Here is an 18,965-nt window from a genome sequence, read left to right as displayed (position 1 = left end):
CCTTAAAATCCTCATTAAAAATGATTCTATCATCTCCCTGTGATAGACTATAAAAGTGGCCAAATTCTTCCCTTCTTTGCATTCGCACCCTTGAAATCTGATGCTGCAGATCCTCTCAGGAAAGGCAAGATTTATTTCTCCATGATCTTGAACCTGGGTCGGCCATCTGACTTGTTTGGGCCAATGGGACATTGACAAGTAAGACAGAAGCTGAGTCTGGACGAGTCTTGCTTATTGCCCTTGAATTCTGAGACCACCATGCAAGTGAGTCCAAACCAGCCTGCTGGAGGATGAGAAGCCATATGGAGCCACTCAGGGCAACAGCTTGCTAACCACAGCCAGTTGACCCACCATGTCATCATGACGAGGCACAGAGAGATAAGCAGAGCCAGCTCAGACTGGGACAACTGCCCAGTTACCAGAGAATCTGGAGCTGGAAGATTGTTTCAAACTATTAAATTTTGGCATAAATAAAAGATAACAAATTACACTCTCTTAGGACTATAATTTCAGAGTCATAGCTCAAACTTCTTTATAACAATCCCATTATCTTTACCCTCTGTCCCACCTCAAGTTCCTGGCGATGTAAACACCACCAAGCTACTCTTGTAGGTCAACTTGCGTTAAAGGGGTTTGCAATTTCTCAATATAAAATTTAAATCCCATCAATCAAACTATATACCATATATGCTTCCATAAACAAACTAGGGCATATTTAATCTATCTGCTTAGTGCCCACGTCCAGTTAGATCCCCAGGAAAGAAAGCCCAGGTTCTTCTCAATGGCAGGGGAAGCGAATCTCAGATACACGAGGCTGAGGTTGGAAGCAGGTACTAAAATGAAAAGATCTGGGGTTTAATTGACTTTAAGTTCAGTCTACAGCAACAGTGTGGAGGGGCCCCTCAGGAAGTATCAGTCACATCAATGTGGTTCTTATAGTACTGGCAGACCTTGACCTTGAGGGCTGTGGTCAGTTCTGGGCATTGTGCTTTAAGAATGATAGCGACAAACCACAGTGGATCAAAGCAGAAGATTCCAGGATGATGATACAAGTTGGCATCATTTCAGGTGAGGCCCAGTTTAGGAACCTGCAACATCACCAGACATGGGGAAGACACAGCTGCAAGTATACAAAGGGCAGTGACAGGGAACAGTGAGCACCGAGTGCTCATCCAACTTCATGAGGACAAATCTAGACCCAGCGGGTAAAAGTTACATATTTTGGATCAAACATTTTCTAAACCCACAGGGCTCAGTCTCATTTAGGGTCGCATAAACTAACTGCCACAATTAGAGGTAACCTAACATCCATCTGTTCCCAAATTACAAACCTTACAGAAGTCGAGGTGTACCTTCTCCCTTATCAAACTTAGCCTTTGAGGACCGTCACACTGTCACAGAAGAGGTGTTCACCTCAGAGCCATGTTGAATCTTAGCCAGGACAGCTTGCTCTTTCATTCACTCTCCAGCTGAATTTTAGGCACAGGGCAGGACTCTCCCGAGGTGTAAGGGAAGCTTGCAGGATTGCCGTTTCCTTCTGGGTCAGCGCTACCGCTGGGAATCCCTCTCTTTTCCAGATCCCAGCACTTGCCACCCCCTTCCCTCCCTCTTTCCACCACACTGTTAAAGGGAGAATTATCCAAAGAGGCTCAAGGAAAGTCTCTTTAGCCCTTTATTTACATCTCAGTTGCCTGGGTTTGTTCTGCCTACCTCTGGGCCCGGCTCGGGTGGGGGCATGGCCAGGAAGCTGAGAGGGGAGCTGGGACATTGGGCCTCCTACCTTGACAGGTGAAGCACCGGATGTGGAAGTGGTTGTTGTGGACGCGAACCACTTCCCCTTTGCAGGTGTCTCCGCATCGGTAGCACTGGATGACGTTGGAGCCGCCCCGGGGGTTGTAAGGATTCTGCTGATAAGGAACTGTGGGAAGAAACAAAGGGGTCACCATCCAGAAGGCCTTCAAGTTCTTTAAAAAATCTGCCAGGAGACATTATTATAATCTTAAGTGGACGGAAAAGTAGAAAGGGCACCAATGATTATTAGCAAAGTGCCTTCTACATATCATCAAGCTGAACCTGCCCATCGAAGGCATCATTAGAAGGGAGTGGTACCAACCTCTGAGTTCATAAATCATGGTAGGCAGGCAGAGACTTATGAGTGAGCCTAAGCATTCCTTGCAATAACAGAGGCCAAATTCATAAATGAAGAAAAATCAAAGAGGAAGTCGATGATTTCAAGGCAACTAATCCCGAAATACCATTTCTTGGGTGATGTCTGGATCAAAGCCAGGCCCCAAACTCATGAAAGGGAATTAGGGTTTGCAAGTGACCTCTGGGTCTCAAAGAAATGGGTGGCCAACACTGCCTCCCATGGGCCTTTTGGTTAAGAAATTACATCCCATCTCTGCACTTCAGTTTTCATATCTAGAAAACAAGCGTGATCAACGGTCACACAGACTTTCTGTGAAAGAGGCACAGAGGGAGGCCCTCTGGTTGGGAGGAGGTTGACAAGGGGACATATCTTAAAGCCGCCTTTGAACGGCACTTTCCATAACGTTGAGAAAATGTCAAAAGAGTATAACTAATAAAGAAGAGGTGGCGGAGATAGGAAGGAGATGACGTCACTGGGGGTTGGAACTTAGCGGGCAGCATTTAATGACGTTTAAGAGAGCTCTCCTAGCTTATTGAGTCTGTTGTTCTCTTGCCTTGACCTTCTCATGGCTACTTTTCTAAGTCTCCTTTCCTGAGGTATACTTTGCTTGACTGTTGTATATAAAATCTGGTCATCTGGTATTTAGTAATAGTAGGCATCTGCCCAGAACTCAAAATCTCGGGGTTGGGAGGGATATTAGTTGCTGTCTGGTCCAACCTCGTTATGTGTAAGCTATTGTGATAACTCTGTCGCTAAGGAACTGAGTTTTCTCTCTCATAAGAAGCACCACAGAGAAAATCACCCAATTCATGTTCTTTCAAAGTAGAAGTAATAGTCCCAAAACTTCTGCTCACACTCTATTAGGAGAAGGCTCACCTTAGTTCTGGCTAGAAAGGTGACTACCTGGTTGAAGGGGAATTGGTGCCATTCATTCATTCATTCATTCATTCATTCATTCACACATAGAAAAGCAAAAGCTGTTTATTCAGAGCCCACTGTTGTGAGGGAGTCACCCCATCATGGGCATTTTGGTAGAGACTCCAAGGCCAGCAGAGCAGAGGGGAAGCTTTCTGGTGGGGAAAGGGAAGGAAGGACCCCGGTTTTCCCTGACTGGTGGCTGTGGGCTTGGGGGAGTTCTAGGTGGCCAAATACAAGTGCGGTACCCTATGTGACTGTTGAGAGGTGCACATTTGGCTCTCTCTGGTACGTCTGAAGTTGGAAGCAGGGACAGAAATTAGGGATGAGATCCAGATGCTTCACTGATTTTTTTTCAACATTTAATATAATTTTATATTAGTTTCAGGTGTACAGCATAGTGGTTAGACATTGATATGATTTATGAAGTGATCTCCCTGTAAGTCTAGTACCCACCCGGCAATACACAGCTCATCCTAGTATTGATTATATTCCCTATGCTCTACTTCACATCCCGGTGACTATTTCATAACTGCCAATTTGTACTTTTTAATCCCTTCTTGGTGTCTACCACTTAGTCATGTAGACTTACTGGCTAACCTCTGGATAAGCAGATTGTAAGTTACTCTGGACTCCCAGGAACCTTGAGCTGCAAAGGAACTTAGAGATCACCTAGTCTAGGGGTTCTTGACCTAGTGTGGTAGTTGTTCCGTCTGTTCACTAAAATTTGGATCTATTTTTCCGGGCACATGAAGGATGGCACATGGTGACTTGCTTGGCAAGGAAATGTAAACGGCAGTTGTGTGTCACTTCCAATTAAAAGCCCTGCAAGCCAGTGTGTGACCTGCCACCCAGCGATACCCCAGTAGGTGTGCAGGATGAGTCAGATAGAAATGCAATAAACCAGAGTAAGGAGATGAATTGGGAAAATGGGCTTTCTGGGGCCACTTGCTGATCGGGTGTCCAGCATTGACTTTGTTGCTTTCCTGAGGATGAGGGTACTACTTTGGTGATGCTGACTGTGGTCAGAAATCCACAAACGTCTGATGTTTGGAAAAAGCCCCATGAACAGAAATGCACTCATCTTTGGTGCAAATTCTTACAGATTGCCGACACAAATTGTCATTACAAAAGGGCGTGGTGTAGCCAGATTTGAGCTTTCAGATGTGTGAAGACCTTTCTTGTCAACTGGAACTCTGGGGGTCAAGGGAAGCTATGCTGAGATACCCTGCCCTGGAAGGCACCTCATTTCCAATAAGATTTTGTATCCTTGGCTAGTGAAATCAGCAACTTAATCTTTGTGTGTGTGTGTGTGTGTGTGTGTGTGTAGGTATACATGAAGAATGTTTTTCTTCCCACCAATCTATAACTCTCCAACCCCAAAACACTAAAATTTCATTGTTGATTTTTTGCTGGTTATTATTTCTAGTCATTTTTATCTCAGAAGGTAAGAAGTGATTCATCTTAGAAAGTCACATGATTTATAACATTTGTCGTATATGCAGTCATCTTTTGAATTCTAAGTTGACTTACACATGAATTTTTGAACCACCTCATGTGTCAGGGACTGCCTATCCTGAGAGCAACAACTGAGAGCAGCCATAGCCTCAAAGTACATTAGCTCTGCTTACTTGTGAAATAACCCATGAAGTTAAAAAGTTTAAACACCTGGATCATGTGATATGTCTCCAAAGTGTGTGTGCAGGGAATCTCTGCCTTCTGCCGAATGCTCTTTGGCCAGTAAAGGACACCTGGGAGAGACATTCCCAATTACTAGTTCTAAAGCAGTGCTGTCCAATAGAACTTTCTGAGTTATGGAAACAGTCTATATCTACAGTGTCCAATATAATAACCACAAGCCCTATGCAGCCAATGGACACTTGAAATATGGCTAGTGTGACTGAGGTACTTCATTTTAAATTTTATTTCATTTTAATTAATATAAATTTAGATTTCAATAGCCACATGGCTAGTGGCAGCCATAGAGATCACTGAAGCCTTATAGTTTCACAAATGGGACACCAGGCACTGAAATGGGGAAGAATAAAATACACCTGGTTGACTTTGTTTATATTAAAAATAACATGTACAAATTAATTCAGGAATACCACCTCAGACTTAAATCATTTTTTATTATCCCTGGAGAGTTTTAAAGATGTATTTAAAAAATAATTTACAGTAGGAACCAATTATACACACATTCACCCAGCCTGAATTTGATCTGGAAACAAAAGATTCTGCGCAATGAGATACATATCGATTTTTTTTAAAAATCACAAATTTCCAGGCACTGCAGGACTGAACAATCTTAATCCTTCCAAGGATAAAAGCAAGAAAATCTGTTGACAATAGCTGTCAGTATAATTTTTTAAGACAGAACATCAGCTGGTCCATGCCCCTGAGATTAAAAATCAAGGTCTGAAACATTAAGTCCTCTTTTATACACATACTAAAGCTCCAGCGTTCTAAAAGCAAATGGAACTTAATTCCATAACTAAATTTGCAATTCTTCCCAAATGTTACAAAGGTAATTTAAAAATTGCTGGAGCACAACAACATATTGGAAGGGGCGGGGTGACCGGCCATCTGGGGAGTTAAAAGGAGCACGTGAGTTGAACATAGGAAACAAGTTCAGCATCCAGTTCACGCACCTGGCTGTTCCTCCCTCCCTCCGTTCCTCCTCTCCCGTGTTTCTGTGTCACAGGTAGACCTGGAAGTGCCCTGGGCTCCAGTTCCCTCTGCCGTTACCTAGTTTTATAATCTTGGGCAACTCATATCTAACTTCTCCTGCCCTCAATACCCTCGTTAGTCACCGATGAGCTTGGATACGATGATTTATAAAGTCCCCTCCAATTAAAAACGGATTCTGTGTGTCTTTCTCTCTGTCCACGCTCTCTTCTCTCCATTAACCAGCCTCACTTTTAAACTGACTGTGTTGTATGTTATCAGATTTATTAGTCACCATTAGAGGCAGATAATGACATGCTTTCTCATTTATAAAATCATGACCTAAGCTATGCTCTCTCTACTGACGTGGTTCTGCGTAATATTTTTTTCTTTCCTGAGGGTCACTTGACCCTGTAGATAACAATGTTCCCACATTCGAATAGAGTGGTCTTTCAGAGGTAGAGGCACCTATGTTAGGCTGGGGTATAATTAAACGAGCGACAAAACTGACTTAGAGAGAATATAACAACTGTGAATAATTGGTTGGCAGTGTCATGAAAACAGTGGGGCTCCTGGTTGAACTGTGAAATAGCAAGCAGACAATGAACAGCGCAGGGGGCCCAGGAAAACGAGCACTCCGTTAGAGCCCAGAGTGGGTGTGTTCACAGGGGTTCGATAAACACATAAGCACGGAGGAGGCCTCAGTGTGGATCCTCGCATCTCAAAGATGTCTGCCAGAAAGGTTAGGGCGGGGTCTGTAGATAAGAGTACCTCGTAGTTATCAGCAGGGACCTCGCCTTTGACTTGGGAGTTGAATCACGGCCCATGACCCGATCTCGTTTGCTGTGGTAAGACCACAGAGGTGTGGGGCCCGCACTGGAAGGGGAGAGAAGGGCAGGCACACAGGTTCATGGCCTAGGCACTGGAGACAGCAGGGCTGAGTTTGGGTTCCGGTCCTGCCCCTTGCTGGGTATGGGACCCTGAGCCGGTGAAGTGTGTGGTACCCATCCCAGTTTGCTCATGTCTAGAGTGGGAATAACAGGTCATTTGTGAGTATTAAGTTACTTAAATTATATAAAAGTGCTTAAGACACTGCTTGGCATGTAGCTTGGACTTCAATATTAGCGATAATTAAGTTAAAGGACCTCTGAAGCTGTGTATTCCCATCTCCAATCCAGTGTCGGAATTCTTTCTAAATGACCCCTACTGCTTGCCGCGGAGCTCAGCTTTGAATGTCGTCATATCCATTTTTGGACCTGTCCAACTTGGGCAAAGGTTTTCTGGTTTTCCTTCCTTGCTGATTGTCAAGAAAAAGCCCCCATTGGTCACCTTAAGCAACCCCTTTTCTCTTCCCTTAACTCTGAGCACTCTCTGTTTATGGGTTTCATAGGCCACAGAGGTGGGTGGCTGGCATGCTTCTGATAAATCCTGCAGAGGAATGTGTGAATTGGGTGTTTCCTGTTGTGGGAATGAGAGGCTATGATTTATGTTATCCCGGGGCGGTGTATTTTGGGCACATCTGCTGTTTCCAGGAGGACACGCTCGCGTGTTTGTTGTGTGCGCTTACTTATGCTAAGTGAGTAATCTGTTTTCTGAAAAATGAGATAAGGAGACGGTGGGAGCTGCTTTTGGTAACCCCTAAGGGTCACGCATGTGTCATGTCATCTATGTTCATCCGGTGAGTACCGGGAACCAGACTTCTAGGGCAGTAAGGGACAGGGAGGCTACCTACACCCTAGACTGTGATCAATGTGAGGGCAGAAACCATGTCTGTCTTGTTCGCTACTGTACCCTCAGTACCAGGCACATAATACGTGCTCAATAAATACTTGAAAAATAAATAGAAAGATGAATAAAGTGAGTCCAGTGATTTCACAAAAGATGAGAAAGCTGAGGCCCAGAAAGGAGAAGGGATGCATCTGAGCTCACACAGTAATTTCTGCTTGCATCAGTGCATGAGGCTGACTACTCTAGATCACAGAATGAAGGACAGGGCAAGCCTAGGGGGAAACGGAGCTGGTACCCAGTCCCAGGGTCATGGACAGGTGGTGAGAGAATTCTCAAAAGGCTACATCACCAGTGGTCTGGACTCATGCTGAGGTTTAGCATTAGAGTAGGTGGGCTGGAGGTCAGTGTTCCACGATGCAGAAGCATAGCAGAGTTTAATGAAGCCATACATGAAGAAATAGGAGGGGTAAAAATGCTTAAGGAAAGGTCTGGAAAGATAAGACATAGTATTTAGAGAGTGACTGTCAGGAACTCTGCAGAGCAATTTACATATGTCATCTCATTGAGTTTTCATAACTCATGACGAGATAATTATTATTACCTTTATTTTACAGATGAGGGAACCAGCCCAGAGAGTTGAGATCGCTTGTCCAAGGTCACAGTTAGTAAATGGCAGAGGCAGGATCTGAACTCAGGCAGTCTGACTCCAGAACCTCTACTGCATGCCACACAGAAGTGCCCACAGTGGTTACATCTGGGGAGGAAGTGGGCTTCGGGGAGGTTAAAAGGGGTATTTCATTTTTCTGCAACAGTAGTCATCCATTCGTTATCCAGCTGATTAAAAATATGTGTGTGTGTATCTCACAAAGATATAAAAATAATGATGGAAGGTACTAGAGTACAGACCAGGAAATGGACCAGCAGAGTCAGCATCTAGGGCAGATGATGAGGCCGTGACTGTGCCCCCAGGCCCAGCCCTGAGCAGCTTCGCTGGCTCAGGCAGGTACAGCCTGACAGGTGTGTGCACCTGGTCCCCAGGGGAGGCGGGCTCTGCAGGTGCTGGCAGCTGCAGCAAAGCAGAGGTCGGGACTCCCTGGGAATCCCCTGGTCCTCGCACAGATGGCCTCGGCCTGGCCACAGCTTCCGGTATCAGCGGGTCAGCAGCACAGTCTGTCACCCTCAAGACGATATTGTAAAAGCTTTGCTGCAACAAACTCCTCCGCAGCCTCTCTCAGCCGGGCTCACCAGCCTGTTCCATGGTCATGGCGTGTGGCTGGCCACATGGCTCATGCTGCCTCTTCCAGAAACGTGCAGTGGGGACATGTGTCAGAGCGGCACGCTCTTGGCCAGACGGGCTGTTCTCGCCTGACAGACGGCCAGCTGCCACGCTCTAGCTGTAGCAGGAAGGATCTGGACTGAACCCAAATGGGCCTTCACCACAGTGGGTGTCAGGCAAGGGGGCCGGGTTGCCTTCCATCACGGGGATGATGCATGCTTCACCTGTGTGAAGTCACTTAACTAAATGAGAACTGCATTTTGTCATTCAGCCTGAAAATCCAGAAAGCTGTCCAGATATATCATAAAATTAACTCTTCAGGCCCTGGCTGGTTGGCTCAGAGGTAGAGCGTCAGCCCAGTGTGTGGAAGTCCCAGGTTCGATTCCTGGCCAGGGCACACAGGAGAAGCGCCCATCTGCTTTTCCACCCTCCCCTCTCCTTTCTCTCTATCTCTCTCTTCCCCTCCCGCAGCCAAGGCTCCATTGGAGCAAAGTTGGCCTGGGCGCTGAGGATGGCTCCATGGCCTCCACCTCAGGCGCTAGAATGGCTCCAGCTGTGATGGAGCAACGCCCCAGATGGGCAGAACATCACCTCTTGGTGGGCATGCTGGGTGGATCCTGGTCAGGCGCATGTGGGCGTCTGTCTGACTGCCTCCCTGCTTCTAACTTCGGAAAGAAAAAAATTAACGCTTTACTCATTTCTGTATTAATCTCATGATTGTAAAAATTTAAAAAAAGGATATACATCTGACTGCATTCAATAAGAGACTTTAAGATTTTTTTAAAAAATCTCTTTTTTATAACTCTACTAGGTTCCTATTTCAAGACAAGCAGAAACAAAGTTTCAGCCAGTTTGGCCCCCGCCCCACCCTTTGCTGCTGACAGGGGCGGTGTCCGACCAACACAAGGCCCCTTCTAAGGATGACACAGGGCCCCTTCTAAGGATGACACAGGGCCCCTTCTAAGGATGCAAACAGATCCACATCCTCATTCCCCTCCCTGAGGCTCTCCGCCCCACCTCCAGGCCAGGGAATCACTTTTGTGAGCTGGGGGGCAGGGGGGGGGGAGGTAAAGGAGCCCTTTCTGCCTTCTCTAATGTATGCTGTCTCTAGAATATGTAGCTCTGTAATAAATCCTTCCTGTTTGGAGGGCACAGACTTTTGAAACTCCAAAGCCAGGAAGCGGCCCCTCTTGTCTGTCTTGGGCCGCTCATCCTGGCCCTGAGGCCTCGGTCACTGAATAGAGGGGTGGGGAAAGGAAATACCATCTTGCTACACTCAGTCCTGGGGTTTTAAGAATATGATCTACAGAGCTGTGTCAGAATGGCTGAGGAATACACGAAATTTGATGGAGAAGGGGAAATCCACAAGGTATCTGTCAGCTTTGGCTTTTTTTTTTCCTCTTTAGGATGGCTACTGTCAATCAACACCAATTCTCTGGTCACCGCTCTGTCCCTCACTACTTTTACAAAGTCTCCAACCAGGATCACCAAGGAGCTGTAAAAATAGCTAGAAATAGCTCCCATGAATAGGGCCGTGACTGTGTGCCAGGCCCCGTGCTAAGTGCTTTGTACCTTCATGTCATCTCACTCTGAGAGCAACCGCACGAGACGGACACCGTGCGGTCCCCGTTTCAAAGATGGGGAATCCGAGTCACGGGAGGTTAATTCATTTGCCCGAGGTCACTCCCCATGTAAACGGTAGAGCTAGGGTTCAGACAGGCACCAGCGGGTCTAGGAGAGGCTCAGTTCTCTCCTCGTCCTCCCCCGCTTGGGGGCCTTCCCCGCAGGGCCTGCTCGTGCCTAGTGTATCTTGAGGGGATAGAGGGGACCTGCCTAAGCATCCCCAGGAGGGAACACAGGGCTGCCTTGCACGGGGCCTTGTGGCACCTTTTCCAGCTTTTCTAGCTTATCTGAAAAGTACTATCTGGGTTGTGTCTGGGATCCTGGAAACCATGTTGGAAATAGGAACTTCAGGAAGCCAGCAATTGTCTTTGTGCTGTGAGTGACTCAGTCCCTTGGCCTCTGAGCCGGAGGTTTTAAGCCTCATACAATGTTTGCTTCCTGAGACTCTGTGGGGAAATCCAAGATCATCGCTGGTCCCCGGCTCCCCCTGACTTACAGGTTTTCAGTATCAGAGTGGGGGGCATAGAGCAAACATCTAGTCTGGAGGTTCTGCCTTTTTTTTCTTTAAGCTATGAACTCTTTCTTGAAAGGATGAATTGGCCTCTAGGTTATATTGATCCCACTGCAAACCATGCATGGAATGCAAACACACGATAACCTGGTGGTCATCCAGGGAAATCCCCTAGACTGGGGCTCCTTCCATTGGATGCGGCTCCCAGACATGCTTTATTTGGGCAGCCTGGTGTTTGTTTATAAACCCTTCCAGATCACCATGGTTCCTCCCTCATCCTTTGTCCTCACCCCCTGGCCAGCGTCTCTCATGCACTGCCAGGTGCTTGCAGACTAGAGCTGCGATCCCGCCCAGAGCCCGAAGAGCTGCTATGACTGTGGTGGGGAGGCTTGCCTGGCATGTCACCTACTGTGTCTTCCTCTTCCCCCAGGGCAGCGATCAGTGCGCCTTCTACCCGGTGTCGTCCCCTTTCCTACCTTCACAGATGCAGCCCTGAGGCTCAGTGAGGGGAGGAATGTACTCAGGGTCCCCACCACGCTGGCCACATCAGGACCAGCAACAAAATACCTTCTTTCCAGATGAGGGACAGTTCTCCTGAGCACAGGCCAAAGTGAGGTGTAGGTGACACGAGTCAGGGAATTCTCAAAGCCACCCCAAGCAGCCTCAGTTCACAGAGGGCAGAGGTTTCCTGGGAGGCCCCTCTTTGGTGTCTCAAGGGCTTGTCCCACTGCCCCAAGTTCTTCAGGGTTCCTTCTGATGCCCTCTGCCATCACCCACTCACTAGAAGCCCCAACAGAGGCTCCCTCACTGAGATCTGGCCTGAGAGCCGGGTCCAGGGCTGGGGGCCAGCTTACTGCCATTCCAGCACATCCCAGCTTCTTCCTCTCTCCCGTCCGTCCATCTGTCTGTCTGTCCCTCCCTCCCTTCCTCTTCTGTCCTACTAAGATTTCTATTAGTATCTGGTATTCCTTGCTCCCTGAGAGGGAATCAGTTCCTTCTCCTGTTCACTCCACCATTCCCTTTCTGCAAGGCCTTAGGCAGGACACTCCTCGTTTTGGGGTCACTGTTTTCCTATTTATAAAGTAAGAGGGTTGCCTTCTGTGACCTGTCAGTTTCCTTTCAAATCCAATACCCTAGCATATTAAACACAGTTGTTACACAAAACACTTTCAGGGGCCAGGCAGGTAACATTCTTGGAAAATCAACCCAAGGGACCAAACTGGCAACACTGGCCTACATAAAAGCGGAGAACCCCCCCCCCCTCCCCCGCGGATTACTGTCCTGCAAAAAAAACACGTGAAGGTCCCAGAGAGGCCTATCTGTGGGGGCTGGATTCTGCCTGTGGGCCACCAGTTTGTGAATCTGTGTCCAGACAGATAGATGACCACAAAGTCACTTCCAATTACCATCTGAGAGAAGTCACATGCTCATCAGATGCCTGTAGGAGTTGGGAGAACAGAATATTCCTGAAATGAGGTCTTGCAGAGCCTTAGGCTGGCTAAGAGAGCATCATATAAGTATGTCATTCGCAAGGTCTCGGTGACATTACTCAGGGACAGAGATTTTCACACTTTGTTATTATTATTATTTTACTATGACCCACTGAAATAAATTAATTTTGCCAAACGACCCAGGACACGAGTGTGTGAAACAAAAGTTTCACAAGCAAAACTTATTCTAAATACACATGATATGGCCTGGTATTGTTTTCTATTCCATTCCATTGCAGTACTTCATGCTATTTCATTAGGAAATGCTGTTTAGAACCCAATAATATGTATAAGAGCAGAGGTGGAAAGAATGATAAAGATTATTCTAGGTTTGCACTGTCCAATACGGTGGCCATTAGTTATATGTGGCTATTCACATTATAATTAATTCACATTAAATCAAATTTCAAATTCAGTTCCTCCGTCACATTAGCCACGTTTCAGGTAATCAATAGCCACACGTGGCTAGCGGCTGCTGAATTGGCTAGCACAGAAATAGAACACTTTCATCACCGTAGAAAGTTCTACTAGACATTCCCTAATCTACAGTTTTGCCAATGAGGGAACCACTGCCCAAGGCCCCTCAAAAAGAGGTATTTGAAATTGTGGAGGTATGGGCTGGGGACAAATGGATGTAGCCTTAAAGATGTCTGCCAGCGGTCACAAGAGGAATAAGGGTAAAGAGACTTGTCCTCGCCACAGCATTCACAACTCAATGTCTCCGTCCTGCATTCCAAATGCAAGACGGTGCATTGACCACCACAGAAAAACAGAAGCCAATTTTAGGCCCTGGCTCTCAGTGGTAGAGCGTCGGCCTGGCATGCAGGAGTCCCGGGTTCAATTCCCGGCCAGGGCACACAGGAGAAGTGCCCATCTGCTTCTCCACCCTTCCTCCTCTCCTTTCTCTCTGTCTCTCTCTTCCCCTCCCGCAGCTGAGGCTCCATTGGAGCAAAGTTGGCCCGGGCGCTGAGGATGGCTCTGTTGCCTCTGCCTCAGGCGCTAGAATGGCTCTGGTTGCAACAGAGCAACGCCCCAGATGGGCAGAGCACCGCCTCCTGGTGGGCATGCCAGGTGGATCCCGATTGGGCGCGTGTGGGAGTCTGTCTGACTGCCTCCCCGTTTCCAACTTCAGGAAAAACAAAACAAAACAAAAAACAGAAGCCAATTTTAATTGCTCTACAGGGTATTGATGGAGTATTTTCTGTGCACTGGAGAGGGAAACAGGCTATGGTACCTGCTAGGTCTGGGTTCAAATCCAGTCTCTTCCTCTCACAGGTTTTATGAGATTGAGCAAGGTGCCATGTCACTGAGCCTTAGTTTCCGTATATGTAAAAAGGGGATAATAGTATTTACCTTTCAGATTTTTTTTCTTGTGTGTGTGTGTGTATTTTTCCGAAGCCAGAAACGGGGAGGCAGTCAGACAGACTCTTGCATGTGCCCGACCGGGATCCACCCGGCATGCCCACCAGGGGGCGATGCTCTGCCCATCTAGGGCGTCGCTCTGTTGAGACCAGAGCCACTCTAGTGCCTGAGGCAGAGGCCACAGAGCCATCCTCAGCACCTGGACCATCTTTGCTCCAATGGAGCCTTGGCTGCAGGAGGGGAAGAAAGAGACAGAGGAAGGAGAGGGGGAGGGCTGGAGAAGCAGATGGGTGCTTCTCCTGTGTGTCCTGGCCCGGAATCGAACCCGGGACTCCTGCACGCCAGGTCGACGCTCTACCACTGAGCCAACCAGCCAGGGCCACCTTTCAGAACTTTTGAAAGGATCAGAAGTCATGTATGTAAAAGCACCTAGCACATTGTCTGTTTTATTTTAAGTGTTATGCCAAAGCTTGATATAATAATAATAATGAAAACAACAACAACAATAAAACGAAGCTCAACATTGTGGAGATGTAAAGATAACTATGCTTCCTACTTCGAAGGGAATTCCAGGATGGATAGGGGAGACTGTTTCCCTTTATTGTATACCTAATGCTGACCCCAGTACCTGGTACTGGTAGGCAGTCAGTGCATACTTCCCAAAGGAATGCATGGTGACTCTATGTCCCAAAACGCTATCTAGTCTAAGGTAGAGTTTGGTAAAGGAATCAAAGCAGTTCAAACAGGGATGCTAAGATTTTTATGAATTATTTCTAATTGGGAAGGGAAAAAAGAGAGAAAGAAAAAAAAATTGAGGAAAGCACCATGAGGAGATGGCATTTCAATATCTTTCAGTAAGTTCTTGGTATAAGACACGTGGGAGGAAGAAGTCAAGACATGTAAGCAACTGAGAAAAAATAAATAAAAAGACTAAAAGATATCAGGAGGAAAAATGAAGAATGCTTCCTTTTGAAATAAAAGATTTTGTAAAAACAAAGGTCCTCCCCAAAATCAAAGGACAAAAGTTCCTTTTTTATCTTTGGGAAACAAAGCATCACTCAGTTTCAGACTGAGTTTGTCTAGTCTGGGGGCGTAGGGGAAAATGTTTACTTTCCGTGTGTCTCAGCAAGTGGTTCTCAGTTATTGTTTGGCCCCTGGATAAGGCCGTGCAAACAGCTTTTTTTCATCCATAAATGTAGTGGACATCTGTTGTTTTGCTTGTTCAGCATCTGTTCTCTGCTTCTTCTGGCAAAAGACCCTCTGCTTCCCGAAGGGAACCCATTCCATGGGGTTTGGGTGGGCTGACCCTGTTCCAACACGGCCAGAAAACGGCCCAAGCCCAGCGAATCAGAAAGCCCCAATCCTCTTTCCGCGTGACTGGCAGGCACGTGAGCTAGTCCTCCCTGGGGTTTTTCTACAGGAGCTCTTGGAGAAGCCATCTGGGTTGCTAAGCCGGAAGGAGGTAGTCCAGGGTGTCCTGTGCCATTTTACCTCCCATGTTGAGAGAGCTTACCAGAGATGGAAAGAAAGAATGAAGAGGTCCTCAAATTCCTCACTTTAGTCTGTGAATCCAGATAGGCCTGAAGCCTCGCACTCATAAACTTCCTAATGATAACAACCAATCTAGTATAGTCCCTTTCTAAAAAAATAAAAAATAAAAAAAAAGAATGGAGAGTTTTGTCACTTGCAACCAATTACCGTATTCCCCCATGTTTTAAGATGCACCATTTTTTCAAAAAAGTTGGGGTCTAAAAACTGGGTGTGTCTTATACAGTGGTTGTAGACTTTTTTACTTGCATTTCATGCTTGTTTTTGTGCTCATTGTTGAAGACAGTGATTCGTCATCAGACACAGATGAAGACAAGCTGGTGGATGAGAGTGTTGACAGTGATGAGGAGTTGTATGAATTTTATGATGAATAAAACTTAAATTCAATAACTTCATAAAATACATTTTTTTTTCAAATTTCAGGCCCCCAAATTAAGGTATGTCTTATAAATGGGAGCATCTTATACATGGGGAAATACGTATCCTAATTTATCACAGTTTCCCATCTAAATCCCAATCTATCAGTTTAAACTAAACAAATATTCCTGGACCACTTCATGTTGGAAGTCATGTTTCTAACATGACCCACAGCTGAGGACACAATGATGAATGAGGTGAACAAGTCCTGGCCTTCATGTGACTCACTCTCCAGTAGTGGAAATGGTGAGAAAGGAGCCAGAAAAGAAGAAGAGGAGTATGGCATGGGACACTATTGTTTCCTTCCCAACAGACATCCATCTCTTCATCTGCTAACCTTTCTTTCCTGGGGGGAAATCATCCTTGTTTATCCAACCCTGAGCAGCCATATCTTTCAGGAAAGGTTGTGACGTCTCCCAGACTTGGGGAGAGAATTTTTATTTTATTTTTATTTTATTGATTGCTTTTAGAGAGACAGAGAGAAGAAGGGGGGGTGAGAGAGAGAGAGAGAAAAAAGAGCGTTTACTTGTTGTTCCACTTATGCATTCATTTATTGCTTCCCATATGTGCCGTGACTGGGGATCAAGCCCGCAACCTTGTCATTTCAGAATGATGCCCTAAATGACTGAGATAACTGGCCAGGGCTGGGGAGGGAATTTTGATTAATCAAACTGATTCTAATAATCTCATTCTTTGATAATTGATTGAGTTGGGCAAAGCATATGCTATACTCCTGGCCGCTAAGAAACAAGGGAAGATCTGGTGGAGTGGAAAGTTATCTTTGCTCTTGGCTTCTGAAGGTTGCTGTTCACTTGATATAGTGGAACTGCAGTCTTACTGCTCATGATGAAGTCTAAGGTGAGCCACCTAAACTGGAAAGAATCTAGGTGCTTGAGGACAATGCTGAGCCTCTGAATTAACCTGCTTTGGATCTGCCCCTCTTTGGACTTTCTATTCTGTTAACTAGATATGTCTAGATTGCTTAAGCTACTCTTAGTCACTTGTTGCTGCAGGCACTCTGTGGAACCAGAGGCATGTGTCTATGCTATGGGAGCATCCAAGCTGTCAGGGAAAGCTTCCTGGAGCCGCTCTGGAGATGGACAAAGTTAGCCAAGCAGCGGTGGGTGGACGGAGTAGTCGACTAGTAGAAGTCGGTGGTGGAAGTGAAATGGGAACACAGTCCTCTATGGGGATGCTTTTTGCCATAGAGATAATTTCCTGCAGAGGAACCAGGGCAAGCTACTTGGAAATGCCATATCTCAGTTGGCCTTGCAAGACGCATGGAATTGGGACACCCAGCATAGACACACACCTCTTTTGTGGGCTCACTATATGGTTCTGTGGCAAGAGTGGGCAAACTATGGCTCAAGAATCAATTTTGGCCCACTGTCTGTCTTTGTAAATAAAGTTTTATTGGAAAACAACCATGCCCATTCATTTATGTACCATCTATGGCTACTTATATGCAAAAGCAGCCGAATTGAGTAGTTGACCTGCAAAGCCTAAGATAATCACTCTCTCCCTCTTTTTCAGAAAAAGTTTGCCAACTCCTGTTCTTCAGAATATTTGTAAATGTAAATTTTTCAGTAAAAAATAAAATTGATGTTAAATGACTTTTTTTAAAAAGTACACTTTCCCACCCCTACATTGCAATGGAGGTTAGTGAGTGGGTGAAGAGGTGGGAAAGAAATACCTCCATCAGGCCCTGGCCGGTTGGCTCAGCGGTAGAGTGTCAGCCTGGCGTGCGGGGGACCCAGGTTCGATTCCCGGCCAGGGCACATAGGAGAAGCGCCCATTTGCTTCTCCACCCCCCCTTCCTCTCTGCCTCTCTCTTCCCCTCCCGCAGCCAAGGCTCCATTGGAGCAAAGATGGCCCGGGTGCTAGGGATGGCTCCTTGGCCTCTGCCCCAGGCGCTAGAGTGGCTCTGGTTGCGGCAGAGCGACGCCCCGGAGGGGCAGAGCATCGCCCCCTGGTGGGCAGAGCGTCGCCCCTGGTGGGCGTGCCAGGTGGATCCCGGTCGGGCGCATGCGGGAGTCTGTCTGACTGTCTCTCCCCGTTTCCAGCTTCGGAAAAAAAAAAGAAAGAAAAAGAAATACCTCCATCATGTGGAGTAAAAAGACCATTAGCTTGATGAGCCATACTGACATCTTTGATTTCTAATGCTCCAACACAGTGGGAGATTTGGAGCAGGTCATTTATCCATTGTGGGATGCTAACAAGGATGGATCATACAGGGAAAAGTTTCCCAGCAGTCAGAGCGGCCCAGAGATGACATGGACTGCCTTTCTAGGTAGCAAGCTTCCCCTGTGTGGGAAGCTGGCTGGGGCTGTGTGATCGCTGGGCTCAACAGATAGGAATCAGATGGAAAGCTGTATTAAATGAGGGAGAGCATGAACTCAGTGCTTAAGGAGGTAGGTAGGTCATGCAAATGAGTGAGTGGGCTGGGGTCAGATGAAGGGCGTGGCCAAGCAGGGTGGACAGCCCCCGCTTGGTTTGGACTGATTCCTGCCATGCGAGGACTTGGGCTCAGAAAAACCAGAGGTTTGGATTTTAAAGTAAAATCTCCCAGTTTTTATAGCCTGGCTCAAATATAAAACACACAAAAAAAGAACACTATGTAAGTCAAATAAAACACATTTAGGGATCATTTTGCCACCCAGACCAGCAGGATAAGATGAACTTTCAGGCCTGTGCCAGCTTAACTGTGCTTTGATTCTAAAATAAAAGCAATCCCTTTTATCTATTGAGGGAATTTTGGATTTTCAGGGCCTCGACATCTTCTCTCATGTTTTTGTATTTAATAGCACAGTGAGGACTAGAACCCAGGACTTTTAATGCCAAGTTGAGTGTTCATGTTATAGCTGCAGGATTCACTATTCCAGAAAAATGACCTGAATTTAGCAGAGTGAACTGGGTGGGGCGAAACGAAAATGGGCAGTGAAGGCAGAAGTGTTCATCAAATTGTGTGAGCAGGAGGAGAGCCTGATCATGGGAGGCGCGGGAGAAACCGTCAGACGTAGAGAAGACAGTCTATTTGGATCTCAAGAGCAGCTACTCCACTCACACCTTTCTTTGACTTCAAAGGTACAAGAGCCAAGAGGTTCCCATTTAACTTGGGTAGCTTGAACTGAGTTTGGGTCACTGGCAATTTAAGAGTTCTTAAAAGTATAAAGTCTTAAGGTGGGGATTAAAATTTTGTACTATTGTAGTACAAATGCAGCCTCAGAAAATATATAGGTGAATGAGCATGGCTGCATTCCAATAAAACTTTATTTATAA

At 46.4% G+C, this 18,965-nt stretch overlaps 1 protein-coding gene across 3 annotated transcripts in view; it reads right to left on the bottom strand.

Moving 5' to 3' along the window:
• ABLIM3 (actin binding LIM protein family member 3) overlaps positions 1 to 18,965 on the bottom strand; it is a 106,055-nt gene that overhangs the window by 65,300 nt on the left and 21,790 nt on the right. For all 3 annotated transcript variants that reach the window (XM_066344424.1, XM_066344422.1, XM_066344423.1), the window contains exon 3: positions 1,781 to 1,918. In XM_066344424.1, coding sequence (XP_066200521.1) covers positions 1,781 to 1,918 — 138 coding nt within the window. The remainder of the gene's footprint in view (positions 1 to 1,780; positions 1,919 to 18,965) is intronic.

Source organism: Saccopteryx leptura, chromosome 6 (genome assembly GCF_036850995.1).
Source record: "Saccopteryx leptura isolate mSacLep1 chromosome 6, mSacLep1_pri_phased_curated, whole genome shotgun sequence".
In the NCBI taxonomy this organism is placed as follows: Eukaryota; Metazoa; Chordata; class Mammalia; order Chiroptera; family Emballonuridae; genus Saccopteryx; species Saccopteryx leptura.
The sequence above is the reverse complement of the archived record's forward strand: the minus strand, read 5'-3'. Positions and strand labels throughout refer to the sequence as shown.